The following is a 20,992-nucleotide window of genomic DNA, read 5'->3' as shown; positions in this document are numbered from 1 at the left end:
TTTGGATAAGTAGTATTGAATTCTTTGATGAATTTACTATGGAACGCTTCACATCTATTTGTGGTAAAAAAAAAAAAATGAATATTCAGTCCATATTTCAGGAGGGAAACGACTATTTGACATTACATAATTTTTATAAATATAGTCGAAAACTTAAAATCTACTTTATCGTCTTTTGGTTTGATAACCATTGAATCATTTGTGAAACAATCCAAGACTTTTGACGGCGGTAGTTAAGGAAGGCCAAATAAATGTTCTAGCAATCTTTCGATTCTAGAATCTTTGTCCCTAAATTCTGAAGCATTTGGCCCAAATGGAATCTACACTCCTTTACGTTTACCGATGGCCACGTTTTTCGTAATGCAGAGTGAATAGCTTCTTCGAAATCTACGAAAACAACTTCTGGATTTAAGTGATCACACAACGTTTAAAAAGCTTTTCTGTAGGTTACTAAGGTTTTATCTGATAAAAAACAGTAAATAAGGGGAAGATAATGTCTGTTATGTAAAACATGAACGGTGAACATCTGATAAAAAGATTTTGAACAATACTTGAACGTGTCATCAAAATAAATACACCAGTTTTCCTTAATAATATTCAAGTTTATGTTACATGTAATAATAATAATATTTTACGCTTTATCATTAAGAAATAAAAAATTCGCCAAAGTTTTAATATCAATTTTGTCTAAACTATCTTGAGCTTCTTCTGTTGATTTAAGTAATTTTGGTAGCGATTTTGAACGAACATAATGTACAGATTTACGAATAGCGTTGATATCTTGTGTCGTCAATAAATTTAAATCTTTCGATTCAAGTTGACTTCGAAGAAGTTTCGCTGGCTTTTCTTGAGCTTTACGCTTTAAACTATTACTTATATCCCTCCTCCTTATAACATTGTCATCTAAATGTGAATGGTTGTGTTCCAGATGTTCATAATACAATTCGCCAATACTGTTTCGCTTAAAATAAGACTTACAACCACGCGTTGTATATTTCCAACGCTCTATATCACCAGAAAATTTTTTATAGAAAGTTAGTATAAGAAAAATTATTATCGAAAAATTATCGACATTATACTGCCAATATATTTTATTAGCTATAGTTCAATGTTTCGGTTATTTCGATATTATCAATATATCCTATATTTTCGGTATTCCGTTTTATAAATTTAAAATTTTAAAATATGATATACAGGAACTGTATATACTATATAATAACGAGGAGCGTAATAACTTCGCGCACTTATCATGTGGTCTGTTTTGAAAGACAGGCGTTCATATGTCCAATAATTATTGTAAAGTTTATAATTATACAATTATACCTATTTGCACATTTTTTTTCGATGGGAGCCGTTTGGAAATTTACCTATTCGTAAAACCTTTTTGACGGGAGCCGTTTGAGATCCGATGCATTTCGCGTGGGCTTTTTATAATTATTGAGAATGCCACAGAAACATTGAGAGTAAGGCAATGCCCTCGTGGAAGCTTTTTCCCTTCATACGCATATACACGTTACATCCCGACCGACAAGCACTATCGACTGCTGTTCATTTGTCAACATGAATCTTGCGCCGTAGGTACGAATGTGTATACGTGTAAAACGTACGTGTTAAGGTGTGATTCCTATGGAAGCGTCTGCAGACGCGCCACACCGCGGCGCGATTCAAGTCCCAGTCACACGGTCGATTTTTTGGCCGCGCGGCTTGGGTACGGATTCCTATAACCGCGTGACTGCTACAACGCCACGCCGGACCGCGACGAACCATTTGCTGCAATTCTCCGTTAGCAACAAGACGTATTTTACAATAGTTCATTTTACAATATCTGTTTCTTTTTCAAAATGTCTTTAAACAAAAAACAAAAGTTAATTTTAAGTTTACTTCTTTTACAAGAAATAGATGAAGAACAAACAATTGTTAATAAAATAATGTTTAACAATTCTAACAAGGCACATGAGATGTTTTTAATTAGGAAAACAGAAGGTGTCTTCAATATACTCATCGAAAAACATTTGTGGAGAGAAGGATGTCCACTTACTAGTTCTGCTAATTTTACGTCTTCTTCTGGAGAAAACGTAACTTGTGTTGATCGTGAAATTTTTAAAAAATTATGAAAAAGTGTATAATAATATGTACTAAACTATATGTATAATATAATATACATGAACACACAGCCGCGCGCGTCCGCGATTTGACTCCCTTCGGAGCAGTTGCTAGATCGCGGTCGCGGCCGCGCGCGATAGTCGCGCGCCGCAGCGATTGTCATAGGATCGGTTCCATCTATCGACAAGTAAACTAGTGCAACGCGGCTGAGATTTGAATCGCGCCGCGCCGCGACACGTCTGCAGACGCGTCCATAGGAATCACACCTTTACAAAATATTACATAAAATGGTCAATCCGACCAGAGGTGCCATTTCAATTTTTCGTATAGGGTGTGTGCGCTAATAGTTAAGAAATAAAAATGTATTATTTCATTTAATTTTTGAATTCTACTCACATAAATTATTACCGCGGTGTCCGTAACAGAAGTGGAATATGTTACCCCGGGACCCAATCAAAATCGATCGATTGTTTTTCGTCCACATTTAGTCGAAAGTTGTAAACTAATTTTTGGCCAAAAATTGTATTCGTGTCATTTGCACCGGTAATCTACCAATATTTAATGATATTAACTTTTTACGACATTTATTTTACAAATAATTGCTGCGACATAAAAATAAAATAAAATTAACATGTTATGTATTGTCTCATTGGAATAAGCGGACATTTGGTTGAATTTTGGATTGGGGGGCTATAATAATTCAATGTAAAATAACCCACAGGGGCTTCGCTCCCACACCCTCTTCCCATGCACAAGTAAAACTTATATTTATTAAAAATATAGATATGTATTAATTGTGATAAAAAAAACACTAAATAACGTATATTTAAAAATAATTAATATTTTATTTTAATGACAAATATCTATTTGTATCAGCAGAGATATTCAAAATATCATCGCTTTTTATATTTTTCGATATATAGTATTGAAAGATCGCTGAACCTATCTTGAACCAATGATGTCCTTAGCCAAGTTTTTATTTTTTTCATTGCACTGAAACTTCTTTCGCAAGTAGTCGAACTAATTGGTATTGTTAATGCTTATGTAAACAGTGTTTATTATTTCTAATTTTACGATTTTGAAAAAAAACAAACAGATAATTATAAAACAACGAATAACATTTCTAACAAAGTTTCGATTTTAGGGTGCTAAGTCCCCCCCAGATGTCCGACTATGCACATTGGTTATAAGATAACTTTTAATGGTATAGTTCAGGAAAAAAATAAACCAGTCATGTTTAAAATTGTAACTATACGGAAAAAAAATGTTAGCACTAGTAAAGTACTTTCCGTCTTTCTGAAAAGAATTGCAACAATTAATGCAACTGTACGCATTGCAAGTGTATTTAGTATTAAATCACAATTGTTATGAACTAATGAACCTTGAACATATACCTATTATTATAAGTTTTTAATCAATAATACCTGTATACAAATTAAAAATATTAAGCAATGGCTATAAAAAGCTGGGAGTGTAATGTGTATATACCTTTACAAAATAATCATTTGTATTAATCTTTTTACTTACATACAAATGATATAAAATCCAATTAATAAATTAAATTATTAAAGTTATTTATTTAAGTTAAATGGAAGATTTAAGAACATAAATATATGTATTTAATATTATTACATATTGTTAATTATTAACATATTAATTAATTATATATAATTAAATATATTAAATATATATAAATATATTAATAATTAATGCAGCTATCATAATAATTATTTTTTGTTTTAGTATTTTATTATCGTTAATTTTAAATGTCAATGTTTTTAATGTCAAATCTCAACCTTCTTATGACATTCACCTGTGATGCGGTTATCTTGATGATAAACTTTTAACTTAATACTTTTAAATCTAACAGTTTTTTAACAATCGTATAATAAAGTATCTACTTCAATAAAAACTTAAATAAACGACAACTTACTCTACGAGTTAGTAGGTTAATGTATCGACTAATCACAACACTATCAAAACAAAATAAATATATACTAGTATAATCATACCCGTCTCAAGGGAGAGGGGCAAAAGTGCCCTATGGCGTACAAAGTATTATGAATTTAGATGGCGTCATAAAAGTGAATGATAATAAGAAAATGTTTTTTATTTTAGATAGGCAGGCCCGTATTTAGGGGGGGGGGGCACGGGTAGGCACATGCCCGGGGACGTCAAAATATTTTAGCAAAATTAATTTTAAAAATGATGTACCTACCTAAAAAAAAAAATAAATAAAATAGTATGTTCTATTATGTTATAATTTGTAAATTAAAAAAAAAAAATTGTATTTTTATTATATTATAATTTGTTAGTTAAAAAAAAAGGACATTGTATGTTTTATTATGTTATAATTTGTTTAATTTGATAATTGAAAAATTAAAAAAAGATTTTCATTTATAAGTTATATTTTATTATTAAAGAAACTCAATTATAGACGAAATAATAAGTGTTATATTATTATTATTTATTATTTTTTTTTGGGGGGCATAAGTTATATGCCCGGGGGCGTCAAATTATTAAATACGGGTCTATAGATAGGTAAGCATTAATTTTTCTTTTATACTGAAATAACTGATTACCTACCTACAAAATTGTATAACATGTATCATTAAATATAAAATTATGTAAAGAATACAAATAATGTGTTACATGACTACATGTATAAATATTCCGGGATGCGACTGTGATGCAAATATACAATCAATGCAGCACCTTATCCTGGATTGCCAATTGAGAAACTACGATTGTGACCTGGAGGATTTCATCAAAGTGACTTCTGAAGCAGTGGTCTGGTTAGAGGTTTTGGATGTAGACATCTAAATTTAAATCTGTAATACTTAATGTGATATTTGTTTTGTATTGCTTACTATGGTATCTCAGAATGTTCATGAATATTAGTTATACATTTATAATAGTAATAGTTTAATTTAACCTTAATAGGAAACATTTTTGTTAGTGCGCTCATTAATAAGACATACAAATAAATAAAATTTATAAATATTACTGTAGGATAAAATATTATTGATAAATGAATAATGATAATTGATGATCTCAAATTATGACCTTATAGATATTATATGGGTAGTATGTGCCAATTACCATATTACATTGACTTGACATTATATTATAACGAATATTATCTGAGAATCATAATTACCAGAATTCGGATAACATATCATTGGAAATTACTGAAATACGCACTATAATATAACCAAAACATCTTAAAATCATAAGTGCAACTAGTGGGGAGGGGGGCTGGGGAGCCTATACCTCCAAGAATGCCCATGCGAGCCGCCAAAATGAATTAGATAATAGCTATACTTTTATTTAAAAAAAAAAGATTCAAATTTCAGAAAAATTTTTTTGTTTTTTTTCATTATTTATTTTATGTTCTGTATTTGGTTAATATGACAATTTAATTTATTAGTCGACCGCTGTATCCGTGCAGCTAATTTATTTTGTATTACTTAAATTAGTGCAAGATTATTAACCTAACCCTTAACCTAACCTAACCTAACCTAAGGCCGGCAAGACATGGGTGTTATTTTAACATGTGACATTTTTACTGCGTAAACAAAATTTACTGCTCATTTTAATTCTAATCAACACGAGCGTGTACGTTTATTTAGGTACGATACTCACGATAATTACTCGTGTATTTACTTATTTCATTTAACATATATTAACTATTTAGTATGTTAGATATGTAATTTAGTATGTTTCAACTAGACAATATCATGGCAGATAAAAATATTATTTTGTATTTGAGTTAGATTATATATTATTATGTAATTATATAATATATTAAAGTATTTAAATTATTTTTAACCATTTTAAAGATTTATAATAACCATCCTCGTTATTATATTAATAAAAAGTAAAATAAATATAATTATATAAATATATATCTGCCATAGTGCACAGACTATAGGGGCTAGGGAGTACTTACATATGTACCGGTGAAAGACATAAGCGGCAAAATGAGATGAGAAAAAAAAAGTCGTATCGTACAAAAACGCCAAAATCTAGGCATTTGTGCAAGGGTGTATTACAGTTCATTACCTATAGCACATTTTCCTGTTATAATGATAGACAGTAATTTATATTCTTAATTATTTATACATTACATTTTTTAAATAAATCAATGTATTATTTAAAAAAAAAATACGAGTCATGGGTAGGGCTGCATTTAGGGGGGGGGGGCACTGGCTATAACTTGGCGCCAGTTTTTTAGAGACGCCAAAATTTTATGGTCAAAAATTTGCTCATTTGTGAATTATTGAACTTTTAAAATTATTTTGAAATTATTATTTTTGTTTTGTTTTTAATAACAGTATCATAAATTAATTTTAATGTAATTAATTTATTAATATATATTATTAATGTATTTATAGCAATATAGCTAACAGCGATTCAGAATATTATTAATATACTTAAGGCGGCTGGAGCAGCCTACATTTTTCATGCATTTAGACCAATAAGCTGGAACAAAATTCACCTAGTTCTAATTGTCCGATTTTAATTTTGAAAAAATATTTAAATTTGTTAGTTTCTTAACTATGTTTTGTAGGAACCACAATTTTATTATTTTTTCTTAATTTTTTATTAATTTATATGCTAATTTTTAAAAAAAGATAAAAATTTGAATGCATTTTATTAAATAACTTTAACTAAAATCAAAAATCCGTTTTTTACAAAACATAGAAGAAAAGTTGAGAAATTAGAATATATTAAAAAATATATAATCGGATAACCAGAACTAGACGAATTTTGTTCCAGCTTTTACTTCTTTTCACCAATTTGAAAAGAACATAAAAATAGTTTCATACGTTTATCGTTGACTTGTGCATGCACGTATGAGAATTAATGTGTTCTCGAAATTGCGATAACACGCACAGCGACCGCATCGGTTTAGAGCCGCGACCTGATATTTTTAATGTCGACCGATTACAAAACTAATTTTGTACACATCATAAAATAGTATTGACTATAATAATAATAATATTATAAGCAAAATAAAATGCACATCAAGTGCCAAAGATATGAGCCAGAAGAAGGAATCAATAATAAAAAAATTATAAGTTGTAAAATAATAAATGAAAAATTGCATTTGAATATAACTACGATTATTAAGTGCAGGGTCAACTTCACATTGCTCGTAGAATGTATTGTTATTTTTGTATTTGGACACCAAAAGGTATTTAATCAATTTGTATAAATAGCTTATAATTAATTACCTAATTACATTTATTAATTTGTTATTTATAGGGTTTTTATTCGAAAAAATTAAAAAAAACGATACTATAGGTCCCAGATTTATTGTGATAATGTCAATAAACATTATTTATAATAATACGGTGTATTATGTTATCGCGTGCGGCGTGCGGTGGCATGTCTACCACACAAAAATAGCATTGATTTTAGAATATCTAAAAGGTTCATGAGGATCTATCTCCTATATTTTCCGTGGCAGGTCCTTTAGACGACGGGTGCCAATTTTTTTTTTTGCGCCGAGGCGCAAAATGTCTAAATACGGCACTGGCCATGGGGGTAGCTGCCCCCTTCGCCCCCTCAAATAAGCCCTTGTACCTGTGAGCCACGGTTAAATAACAGATATTAATTTGGACTGACATTCTGGATAATGAGGTTATACGAACTACAAATGCAGCTGAATCATATCATCAACATTTAAAAGACCAATTTTATGTGACTCATTGTTCCGTTCATATAGTAATTGATTTATTATTAAAATTTCAAAGCGAAACAAATTTATTTATGAACTCTCCTCCTATCAATAAATTAAGGATATCCAACGAAGAAATAATTGTTCAATGGAAAAAATACCAGGATGGTGAAATAAATCGTACAGAATACGTGAAAAAGGTGGGATTAAAAAATCAACCAATTTATATATTATAATATTATATAATTTTATATTATAATTTATTATCGACATAATAATGTTAATATAATATATAATATAATTTTTATAAGATATAGCAATTTTTAAAGAACTACCTACTTATATAAAATATTAATTTTGGCGCTTATGTCATGCAGCCCTATGTACAGATATAATATAAGCGGAAAAAAAGAAGCCTAGGAAAGGAAATCAATATATTATTATTAAGATTTAATTCTAAGCTTTCCCTTTCATATACACCTGGGGTATAGGTACAGGTACTTACTCATAATGGCATAATCCAATCACTAGACCTATGGTTACTATAGTGACCCAGCGATGTAGTACAACCATAATAATGTTTAAAATCTAAATTCTAATGTTTGATATAAATCATAAATTTATAAAAATATGCAACTATAATTAGATAATTTTTGAATTATTTTGTTTTCATAAAAATCACTCATGAAGTACCTATCTATTATTTTTGTACGCAAGATTTATATTATTACTATTTTTTTTTTTTTTAATCACGCATAATATTATAACTCAATATACTTCTTGATATATAAACAAATTTATATCATATAGTATCTACATAAATATAATACACCAACTATTGTAATAGTAATGAGTGTCGAAAAAAATGTTTATTGAAACATTTACATAATACATTTATATAATTTATATTGATTAAAGTTTTATTTTCAATTGTTGTTATCATTTATGTATTTATGTGAAAGAATAAAACAATGAACATTCATTGTGTTGTACAATATCTATATAACAAACTATATTAATAATACTTCAGGTATAATTTAATTTGAACTTTTTATAGAATTACTTGCACTGCTTCTTTTATCAGTTATCACATTACCAGCCGATAATTTTATCTTCACTTAATTTTATTTTCTCCAAATAATTTTGTTTCAAATTTAGATAACCTATTTAAGTGTTTTAGTTTATTAAAATTAGTTGTTTTATTAGTTTAGTATGTATTTTTTGTAACAATCACGACAAAGTCATTAATTAATCGTAAGTTTTAATTTGTTGAATTAAGAATAGGTAAATTTGTTTTAATCTTATTAATAAAAAATAAATATTTTATGTATTATAAGTACAGATATTATATTAATAGTTATATAAATATATGAACAAATGCACATATTAAATAATAATATAAATCATGCTATTATGTGTTTGAAGACCTATTACTTATCAAACATTTCACACTAATGATTTGATTTTAGTTTATGTGAATTTTACATTTGTATGTAACAATATTTTCTTCAATTACCTATGTACCATGTAATGAATATCAGTATTTTATTTTATTGAAGTTTTAATATTCATTTTTATATCTTAATTTTGTAGATATCATAATTTTTTTTATATTAGGTTTTTAATTGTACGATTACTTGAATTAGTATTATTAGGTTATTTGAATTTTAATATTTTATAGAAGTGTATTGTAGAAAAAAAAATAGTTGTTTAATAATTACATTTATCATTTATTGAAATTCTTTAGTGAGTTTTCATTCTTTTATTTTTAGAAGTAGGCTAATGCTTGAATTATTATTAATTGCATGGTACAACCCTTCGTATAATTTGAATAAATAAAATATAATAGCATTAATTAAACAAATACAAATTATTAGTGTTATGGTTAAGTACTTCTTCTTCTTCTTAGGCTTGAAACAGACCATTTAGGTCTAATTCCACTTCTATAGTTCCTTTCCATTGCATTTTATCTACTGCCAAATTGATGCTATAACTAGGGTCCACTACTCGTGTTAAGTTTCTCTTCACCATATTGAACCTTATTTGATGTGGTCTCCCTATGGGTCTTTTTTCATTCAAATTTCCATCGAGCACTTTTCTTATAAGACATCCTTCCGTACACCATACGTGGCCAGCCCATTCTAGTCTTTTGCTACTAAGAAATTTGCAAATGTTCAGTTTATTATAAAATCTTTGTAAATCTTCATTATTTCTTCTTTTGAAAACTCCCAATAGTTAACTACTAATTGTTGTATTTGTAAACAGTACTTTTTAAGTTACAGTATGTTGAATTCATAAGATTCTTATAGTATAAATTATGAATTCAATTAAATATACTTTAAATGTAAGCAATTAAATTAAATTTAAACTTAATTATTGCATAGGAATATGGAGTTTAAGCCTTATCGATGTATATCAAGAAATTAGTGAACTTATATGACAAATAGATTTATAAAGAGAGAAAAATTCTTGTGAAATCTTATTGTTTTAAGTACATTTTAAAATTATTTAAATACACTAAAACTTGAAATTATTTTGTTCACTGTATTTAATGCGATAATTTATGAATTATATAATATGTATAGTATACCTACTACATATATATACTTTATATAATATTTATTTATAATTTTACACATATAATGAGATACAACTTAACATTTGTATTAATTTTAGTTTTATATTAATAGAATAAATATAATTTAATCTTAATATTTTATGTAATGATAATTCAATATTATTAAAATTGACAGGTGCTTATAATAATAAGTGGATTAGATATGAACAATCAATATGGTACCAGATAGTACCAGACACGGATATTAAATAATAATTCATGTCTGTGTGTTTTATTTTATAATTTTCAGTTAGGATTTTATTGGTATAAGACTCATCTTTCCTCATGGATCTCAATGATGAAGACGGAATCTGGGACAGTGTGTTGTTAGAACCATTGACAGAAGAGACATTTATCTCAAATTTGAACTGTAGATATGATTCAAATATTATATATGTAAGTATTATAGTTTAAAAAAAATCAAGTTATTAATAAATTATTATTTTTATTAATAATTGTTCGATGATAATATTTATTATAACATTAATAACTATAAGAAAATGATAATGTCATAGAGATAATAATATAGGAAGATATAAATATAATTAATAATATCATTATTGTGATACTTTAATTACAGTTTCACATAAATAATTTGTTATCTCTAAATAATTTTTGATAATTTACATTAAACAATTATGTTTATCAATAAATTTATAGAAACCATATATGCATTTTTTTTCAAAATCATAATTTTTATTAATTATTTGGTGTATTTTTAAGATTTTTGAAAAAGCATATGGCCTACCTATGGTTTAAAGCTAGAATAAACAGCTGAATTATTGGAGGGGGCTTGAACAAATTGTTAGGTATTTTATTCACTAAACCCTTTATTTATATATTTTTATTAGCATATGCTATTTTTTGATCTATTGATAATATTTTTGATAAAATTAGTTATTATTTGAATTTAATTTTTTTTAATAGTCTTCATAGCTTAGAAACTTTTACAATATGGTATATTTATTATTATATCTGTTTAAAATAAATTTTACAGAATTTAAACTAAATTTCATTTCGTGAATACTAGAACCCATGTTTAACAGCATTTATTTTAAAAAGTTCAGAATGTTATTCATTTAAAAACTGCACATATTAAAAATATTCAACTATCATCAAATATCAAATTTATATATAAAAAAAAAAAAAAAAAAAAACCCAACATTTTAAAATAAATAAGCTATTTTTAAAATAAGTAATTCATAAAATTAGTGTTTTAATTATAGATCTTATATAACGTGTAGTTATACATTTTGGGACAGCAATTTGTTAGAATATGAACTTTTAAGTTAACTGTTTGTTTTTATTGCTTTATTTTACTTTTTATATACTTTTCTACATTACATACTTCATCATGTAATAATGTAATTTATTATATTGGTATTTTATGATTTATACATATAATTCTAGATATTTTATTTTTTTCTTTATCTATATTATCAGCAAATATAATTATGTGATTAGTAAAGTCCAGATTTTTATGCAAAAATTATTGATAAATATGCACATATGTATGCCACGAAATTTTAAAATATGAAAAAAAATGATTTATTTTATTATATGCTAAAAAAAATCAATGTACAGAAAGACAATATACAAATTACATTTACAATATTACAAACTACTATAATTTCATCACATTCTATTAAAAGAAATTAAAAACGAAAATAAATTGTATGAAATGTTTAATTAACTTAAACTATTTACAATATTTCAGACAAAAACTTATTTTTATGTCTTATGTAATAATACTTTATTATTATATTTAATATTAAATATGTTAAAACACATTTAATTAATAAAATGTTTATTAATTTTTATTTATTTTCTTTAAAATTAAACTATATATTTTTATTTATATAGAAAACATGAAAAATGTATTTTATTTCTTTAAATGCTAATACTAAATAATATCTACACTTAAACAATGTGTTATAGATTTTATGGATTTTTATATTTCTAGAATCATATTTACAGTTTACTGAATTGTATGACTGATATTATAATTTACCTATATTATTTGAGTAATTTATATTCAATGTTTTGGTTTTAGACTTACATGGGAAATATGCTTATTTCTCTAAATCCATATAAAGAAGTAAACCAAAATTCTTTACCACTATGTCGAATGTATATGTCACCAAGATCAGGCCATCTACCACCACATTTGTAATCATTTTTAACATACTCATTACCTATTAACTAATATATAAATATTTACTATTTAATAATAATGTAGTAAATATTAGAAAAATGTTTTTCCATTTTAGATATGCTATGGCTGGATGGGCTTTTCGCTGGTTAGTAGATGCTGCTCAGGATCAATGTGTTGTTCTACAAGGTATTTCTGGCTCAGGTAAAAGCCATTCAATTTCGGTGTTGCTACATTGTTTATGTGGGACCAACAATAACAATAATTTGCTCAATCAACGTTTGTTGAATGCCAATGTCATTTTAAATTGTAAGTTAGGTGTTACTATGAATTATATTATTTTGTCCCATAATATTATGTTATTATTTTTATTTTAGCATTTGGAAATGCCAAAACACATATTCATGGTGATGCTTCTCGTTTTGTGAGTTGTTTTAATTCTTAATAATTAATAAATAGTCCAGTTTAAAATTCATAGAAAATGTTTGGCTATTTTATTATTTTAATATATATTTCAGATAAAACATGTTGATCTAGAATTAAATTTTAAAGGGGATATTTTGGGTGCTACAATTACAGGATGTAAGTATAATAATGGATAAATAACTAATTAAATAATTAAAATACTTCATTATTTTCCTTATAATTGGGCTGCTAATAGATTTATTGGATAAAGTAAGTTATTTATTATTATTTAATTAAATTTTTAAGTATATAAAGTTTTATTTTAATTGCTAAAAATTTTAATTTAATTGTTGATATAATTAATTATAATAATTTATTAAATTTATAGTCAAGGGTAACAATGCAAAGTATGTTGAATAGGAATTTCCATATATTTTATCATCTAATTTATGGTGCTGATATACATTTATTGAGTAAGTATTAGTGAATATTAAAATTTACTTAAGACTTCACAATAATAGTTTAATCTCCTACTTGTGCATTAACATTCTTTTGGTATGAATAAATATATTGGTTAATGATTATTGACAACAATTTTAAGTAGTTCAGTATTATTTAATTATTCACAAAAAATCTTAACTACATATTTTATTCTAGTTGGTACAATAATTTACCTATATTGAATAAATATAAAATATAGATAATTTTTTTAATTTTTTTTAATATTTATGAATTTTAGAATCATTGAAACTCACCAGAAATTCAGAAAATTATGTTTATTTGAGGTGTAGCAATCGTATTAAACAAATCGATATTGTTAATTTTCAATCAGAATATCAATCAATAAAGGTAATTGTATTAAATAACATAATTTGTAACTTATAATATTATTATTATATATTTTTAAATTAATCACCATTGTTTATTAAACAAAAACAACATTCAACTCAAATTGTAATTTTTTAGTAATGGGTCAAACTTGATTTTTCAGTGTTGAACTAAATTCAAACCGAACATGTCAAAGTTTTACGAACCTGAACCAAACTTATAATTATTTAAATAAACCCGAACCAAACTATTAAAATTTTTTATCTAACTAAAATTTGAATTCATAATTTTTTTTCCCTTTATTAATAGATTGAAATTATGAAAATTTTACTGACATTGTAAAAAATTTAATACACTTAAAAATATGTAATAAATTATTATAACTATTTACATCCAATATTATTATTTCTGATAATTTTTTTTAAAAATATAGAACACAAACAACATTTCTATTTTTCCTTTTCACTTTTCCAAAAATAGATTTGTGTTTTTGATCATATTATATATATAATATATATAATATTCATATACACACTATATGAAAAAAAATCTGTTATAATAATATATAATAACATACCTAAAAGGTAAATAGTTTGGTTTGATTTTCTTTCATTTTGAGTTCGGTTTGGTTCAACATTCGAAAAGTTCAAGTTTATATTTTTTTTACTCTTTTAGGGTTTATATAAAATATGTCTTTTATTTTATGTATGTATATAATAATGATATATTTATTGATATCTTAATTTATTTGAATATGGAATTGAGACCTATTTCTCTGAATAGTATTTTTTAAATTAATATTGGTAAATCATACTAATATGTAGGTACAATATATATACTAGTTAAGTATTCTTAAAATTTTTGTTATAGTATGGATTTGAAATGTTGGGACTTGATGAATCTGAAATAACCAATATTTTTAAAATAATTAGCAGTATATTAAAACTGGGTAATTTGAATATGGTACCAACCAATAATATTGATGGAACTGAAGGGTGCATTATTACAAATGATTATGGTGAGTATTTAGAGAAGCACTGAACATTTATTATTATATTAGATAGTTAGTTCTGACTTAATACATTGTAATATATATGTACTAGGTTATATATTAAAAATATTGTTATGCATTATAATCAATAGTAATAGTAGGTTGAAATTAGTTTATAAAATAAATTATGTATATTATGTAATTAATTTAAAATTTATTTTCAGAGTTGTATGAATTAGGTGAATTGTTAGGTACTGATGGAGAGAGTTTAAAAAAAGTCTTAACATCATCAGCATTATCATCTGGAATTTCAGCAAAGGAAGCTCGACATAACAAAGACATACTCGCTCAGTCATTATATACTAGGTTATTTGCATGGTTAATAGCAAGATTCAATCAAAGTGTCAAAGCAGAAGCAAAGTATAAGCGAAGAAATTTAGGCATTTTAGATGCTTTTGGATTTGATTATTCTGATAATCAACTAGATTGGGATAATTTTGTATTGAATTCCTGTAATGATAAAATCCATAATTTGTTAATAACTACCACATTGAAAGATGAGCAACATGAATATGCAATGGAAAGATTACAGTGGTGTCTTATTCCATTTTATGATAATACCTCAGTTTGTGAATTAATATTTAAGGTGTGTTAGTTACATTAAGTAATGTTAGAACATTTGAAATCTGGATGAAGCTGTCAATATGAAATAACTAATCACATAATAATTTTTAGACTCGCGGAGGATTATTAAGTATAATGGATGATTTAATATTAGATAGTAATACTATGATGGTTTTTAAAAGAATTTGTGCCCTACAACGACAGTATAGTTCATCATCTTCTGAAGAACGAATTAGTACTGCAGTTGAACAAATAACATTAAATGACACTTTCATGTAAGAATACTTTTGTAAATTTAATGTATTTGTGACAATTTCTCAAATTTTTTTTCTTAACTATAATTAATATGTTTTTAGGTTAAATCATTTTATGGGCCCTGTTAAGTATAATATTAATACTTTTGTGGAGAAAAATAAAAATAGTTTAAACCCAGTGCTATGTTCTACAATGTATAATAGTACTCATCCATTATTGAAATCATTGTTTCCCGAAGGTAATTTAATAAATCATAATTTCTGAATTAATTAATTTGTAAAATTTTAGGTTCATTAAAATAAACTTTCAATACTCATACCTTCAATATACATTAAATTATATAATTTCTATTTAGGAAACCCTGGTAGAATATCATCATGTACAGTCTCTAATCCTGCCAGTCAATTACGTGTTTGGGCTGAAGCATTTTCTGCAACGTTATCTGGCCGTCATTGTCATTATATAACATGCATATCACCTAATCGCCACTGTCAAGCAAATTTATTTGATGCTTCTTTTGTACAACAGCAAGTTAGATGGTTTAGGTATGTATATATTTATCAAAATTGTTTGCATTTAATTTTAACTGTCATCAACAATTATAATTTTAGTCTTGTTGAGATTGTACGGCTGCGTAGATCAGGTTTTTGTTATCGACTTACATTTGAAGAATTCCTCAATCGGTACAAAATGCTTAGTCCAGCAACATGGCCTAGACCTCGATATGGAAATACAGCCCGTTCTATACGGGCATTAGTTGTGTGTTTACCTATACCCAGTGGAGAATTTATGTATGGTGTAACTAAAGTGTTTGTTCGTTCACCAAGATCTGTATGGGAGTTAGAACAGTTAAGGGCAGAACGACTTAATCAACTTGCAGCTTTGGTGCAAGAAGCATGGCATAGACATAAACGACAAAATCATCCTTATAGTTTGTCAAATAAACCTAAACACTTAAGGTATTAATAAATAATCTGTCAATATTTTATAAAAATCATTTAAAATCAAAATAATTGATTATTAAATTAATTATTATTAATTTATTAATTAATTATTATTTATTATTAATTTATTAATTTTTATTAATTAATTATTTAATTATTTTAATAATTTAATCATTTAAAATCAAAATTTTTTAGTGTTTAATATAAGACTATATTTGTGTGATAGGATAAATGATACACTTTCAGCTGCTAAATGCATTACTAGAACAGTATTAACTTGGCAGGTAAGAAAAAAAATGAGGTTTTTACTAATATTTTATTTATTTATTAATTAATTAAATGTAGTACTTTTATATTTATTGTATTACAAAATATTGTTGTATAGTTTGAAATTGTCTTTTAAATTTTAGTTAAGTTTAATTTAATATATTCAATTTATATTAATGTAATTCATTACAAAATAAAAATATATTGATACACTTTTTTAAGAATTTATGAACTATTTTGTGTATAATTTATTATTATATAACTTACGCTTTAATAAATTAATGATTTTTAAGTATAAATATGGGATGATTTTTTTATCCTAGTATATATGTAATGTATAATAAATATAATATAAATTGTTATTTTTTAGAAACGTCAATATTTGTTAAAATTATCAAGAAGTTTAAGTCCAGCTACAGAGTCACCTATTAGCAGAGCTTGGGTAACATTGTCTCATGCACGATTTGCGCACACACATTATTTGTTAGAGACTTTATATCACAAATGGAGAGTAAGTTTTTTGATATTGAAAACATACAATTACAAGAAATTATTATTATCAAATATTATTTTATGTAATTTTGTTAATAATTAAAATTAATATTAAAATCTAAGCTTAAAATAAAATATATTTTTTTAATTTATAAATTTTAAATTAAACTAAAATATAATAAAACTACTCTTTAATTATTTTATAATTGATTTAAATTTTAAAAAGCACTTAAGTTTTATACATAATTAGTTTATTAATTATTTTTCAAATGTATTTTGTTAAACTGATTTTAGTGTCACAAATATCGAAACAAATTTGACCAAACCTCAAGAAATCGTATGCGTGAAAAAGTTACTGCTAGCTTTATATTTAAAAATCGTAAAGCAAGTTATAGTCAGAGTGTGGCACATCCATTTATTGGTGATTATGTTAATTTGAGACAACATACCCAATGGAAGAAAACTGCTATGCAGTGTGAAGATCATCATGTTGTGTTTGCTGATATAGTTAACAAAATTACAAGAAGTAATGGAAAGGTAGTTAATATTATGACTGTTTTTTATAATTTTATTCAGGAACGTAAATGTTAAATCAGTATTTTATTTAGTTTGTGCCAACACTCCTTGTGATATCAACAAAGTCCATGTTAATATTAGACCAAAGAACATTACAAGTAAAGTACAGAGTACCAGCTGCAGATATATATAGATTATCATTGTCCCCGTTTTTAGACAATGTTGCAGTTTTTCATATAAAATCAGTATGTATTATTAATGATTATTTACAAATTATTAAAAGAAAAAAAAATCTTCGATAAAAAGTTTTTAACATTATATATTTTCAAATGTTGCTACATTTTATTAGGCGTATGTGAGGTGTGTTGAAGAAGAAGATGATGATTATGGTGGAGAGTGGTCCCCATCTCCAAGCGGTTGTTTGTTTCACCAAGGACCTGTTGTTGGTCCTTCTGATAGTACTTATAAAAAGAAAGGAGATTTTGTTCTTCAAACCAACCATGTCATAGAAATTGTCACTAAACTATTTTTAGTTATTCAAAACGTATCTGGTAGTCCACCTGATGTAAACATATCTACCAGGTAATTTTTATATTTAAATACTTACTTTCCATTCAAAATTGTTGTTTCATACAAAAATATCTATTAAATGTATATTATAACTAACTGATTAAAATTAAAGTTTGATAATAAGTACTAATTATTCATTTATAGTTAATAATCATATCAATTAAAGTAGCAATAATTTAATCTAAAAAAAGTTAAAACACAAAAATACATTTAAAGATATTTTGAGGTAGTAATTCATGATTATTAATTCTCATTCACACTTAACAAAAAATTATTTTATAGCTGCTACTATTTTTTTATTTAATTTTATTAATTATTTTCTTATCTTAAAATAACTTAAAAATCCAAGGTTTTTTGTTATAAGAATATTTTCATTTAAGATATAATGTAATATTTTATTTTAGAACTTATATGTTTTACACATAATATATTGTAAGTGGATAGAAATTCAATTGGAATTATTTTCTAAAATCACTATAATTTATAGGCGGAACTAGGGTAAAAAATCTGGCGGAGCTACAGCCTTCCTACCAAAACTTAAAATAGCCTGTAGATTACCCCTACTAATATTTACTATGTTAATATATTTTAGATTCTGAGCCAAGTTGGATTTACTGCAATGTGTCTTTTTTTGTATGTGACATTATTGTGAGTTAAGTATGCTGTATGCCATGTAAAACATGGAATATTTATGGGATAAATCTTGATTCGGAGGGGCTAAGTCCCCTTAGCCCACCCAGTTGCACCTATACTGTATTCAGTGGTTGCCGTTTATTCGACTCACTTAGGGACCTGACAATTTGAGTCCATTAATCAAATGAGTCAATAAGGCAAATTACCAAAAAAAATTTAACAAAATGCTTAAAATTAAAAACTTATTTCTTAACAAATATTTTTGTTAGGATTCAAGATATGAATAAAAATAAAAATTTAGCTACACTATTAAAAATAAAATAATATGTATGTAAAATATAATTAATTTTTTGATAAAAATCCATCAAGGGTTGATTGTATTTTCCCTTCTTCAGCCAACTTCATAATTATATCTTCGTAGGATTTATGTTGCTCGAATACGCCAAGATTGCCTCTGCTAAATCCTTCTTCATAGAATTTGAAGAGCTTTTAGCATTTGTTTAGTTGATGGTGGTTTCTATTCAGATTCCTCTTCGTCACTACCATCAGTCACATTTTATTTTTGCCATTTTGACTGTATTTTACCACATATTTCTTCCTCAGTTACAATTTTAGTATTTTGGACTTTGTCAATATTGATCCATATCACTACCGACTTATATCGCATTTATAACGCGTATATTTAATATATGTACATATTTTCTTGATTTTTCTAATTTTCAAATGACCCTATCAACCAGTGTGTTTGTTAAATAGACAAATTTTTTGTTGTGTGTTAGTATATGTGTAAATCGGGACCAGCCATTTTTAGTTTAATAAGTGAATGAGTCATTAACTATGAGTCCAATAAGCTACGACCATTGTATATTACTTATTTAAATATAGAGTCAGATTTAAGTTTATGATTTTCTCCTTGAACAAAGAATTTGGGAGGAGAGATAAAATAAATAAGCAAGACATATAATTGTATTTCCTTCACTATATTTAGAGACTATTATGTTAAATTAAATTAAATTAATTTTTTTTTTTTTTTTACTGACCTCTAAATAATTACATAACTATTTAGGTTTTTGAACTCAGCCTGTTCAGACTTCAATCTATAAATCCAACCTATATTTACATACATAATCCTGCTAACACATGTAATTTCAAAAAATATAAGATGATTGAACCCACATTTTTCTTATAAATAGATGTATTATAAATTATATAATTTATTTTTACAAATACTGATGTATTTTGCAGATTTGACGCAAGTTTTGGTGATCAGACAGTAACAATAGCGTTCAAATATTTAGGATTACCAGATATAGCACCAGGTCAAATAAAAATTGTGCGTAAAACCAATAAGATGGAAATATTTGTATAAAATAAATAGTCAATAATTCATCTATGTGCCTTAAAATACTAATATTGGAGGCTATCACTGCCATTTTTTAGTTAATAATTATGAATTATGTTGTAGCATCAGTTATGTTGAAAATGTTGGGTGTAATAATATTATATATTATTAATCACGTTTTTGTTTATTATGAAGTATTGCACTCTGTTGGAAATGATTTATTATTTGTTATTTTAATAATTTGAAATAAAATAATTTTTATTTCATATGAAATGTATTTTTGTTTCGAAACCAGAATATAAATAAATGCTTTGTCACCCATGTTAGTGACAAGTTTTTATTGTGGTATTTTGTTCTTACCTAATTTAAAACCATACAAACTTTGAAAAAATTAGTTTTTCGAAAAAACATTAAATCTAAAGTATAGTATTTTGGAACTGAATAATTTATTTATTGTTAAATTTAATGTTTCACATAAAAAAAAATATATAATCTGCAAAAAATGAACATTATTAGTTTACTTAGTAGGGTGGAGTCGCCACCTATGGCCACGTTAAGCGTTTTTTT

At 25.8% G+C, this 20,992-nt stretch overlaps 1 protein-coding gene across 3 annotated transcripts; it reads left to right on the top strand.

The window, feature by feature from the left end:
* Positions 1-8,943: 8,943 nt before the first annotated feature.
* On the top strand, positions 8,944-20,661 carry LOC112683552 (unconventional myosin-Ia). Of its 3 annotated transcripts, none has more exons than XM_025554620.1 (21): positions 8,944-9,043; positions 10,657-10,802; positions 12,460-12,575; positions 12,677-12,867; positions 12,936-12,982; positions 13,077-13,140; positions 13,220-13,233; positions 13,352-13,436; positions 13,703-13,812; positions 14,662-14,809; positions 15,007-15,428; positions 15,518-15,681; positions 15,763-15,899; positions 16,017-16,206; positions 16,273-16,620; positions 16,832-16,889; positions 17,243-17,383; positions 17,659-17,901; positions 17,973-18,125; positions 18,230-18,462; positions 20,329-20,661. In XM_025554620.1, the coding sequence occupies exons 2-21, from the start codon at positions 10,692-10,694 to the stop codon at positions 20,450-20,452; spliced, it is 3,099 nt and encodes a 1,032-aa protein (XP_025410405.1). In that variant the 5' UTR covers positions 8,944-9,043; positions 10,657-10,691; the 3' UTR covers positions 20,453-20,661. The 3 variants fall into 3 exon arrangements, with proteins under 3 accessions (XP_025410405.1, XP_025410406.1, XP_025410407.1); XM_025554621.1 differs by having other exon boundaries at positions 8,944-9,073; XM_025554622.1 differs by lacking the exons at positions 8,944-9,043; positions 10,657-10,802; positions 12,460-12,575; ... (1 more) ...; positions 12,936-12,982; positions 13,220-13,233 and having other exon boundaries at positions 13,107-13,140; positions 20,329-20,660.
* The last annotated feature ends 331 nt before the right edge of the window (positions 20,662-20,992 follow it).

This window comes from Sipha flava, unplaced genomic scaffold, assembly GCF_003268045.1.
Source record: "Sipha flava isolate LNK unplaced genomic scaffold, YSA_version1 229_pilon_pilon, whole genome shotgun sequence".
Classification (NCBI taxonomy): domain Eukaryota; kingdom Metazoa; phylum Arthropoda; class Insecta; order Hemiptera; family Aphididae; genus Sipha; species Sipha flava.
The sequence above is the reverse complement of the archived record's forward strand: the minus strand, read 5'-3'. Positions and strand labels throughout refer to the sequence as shown.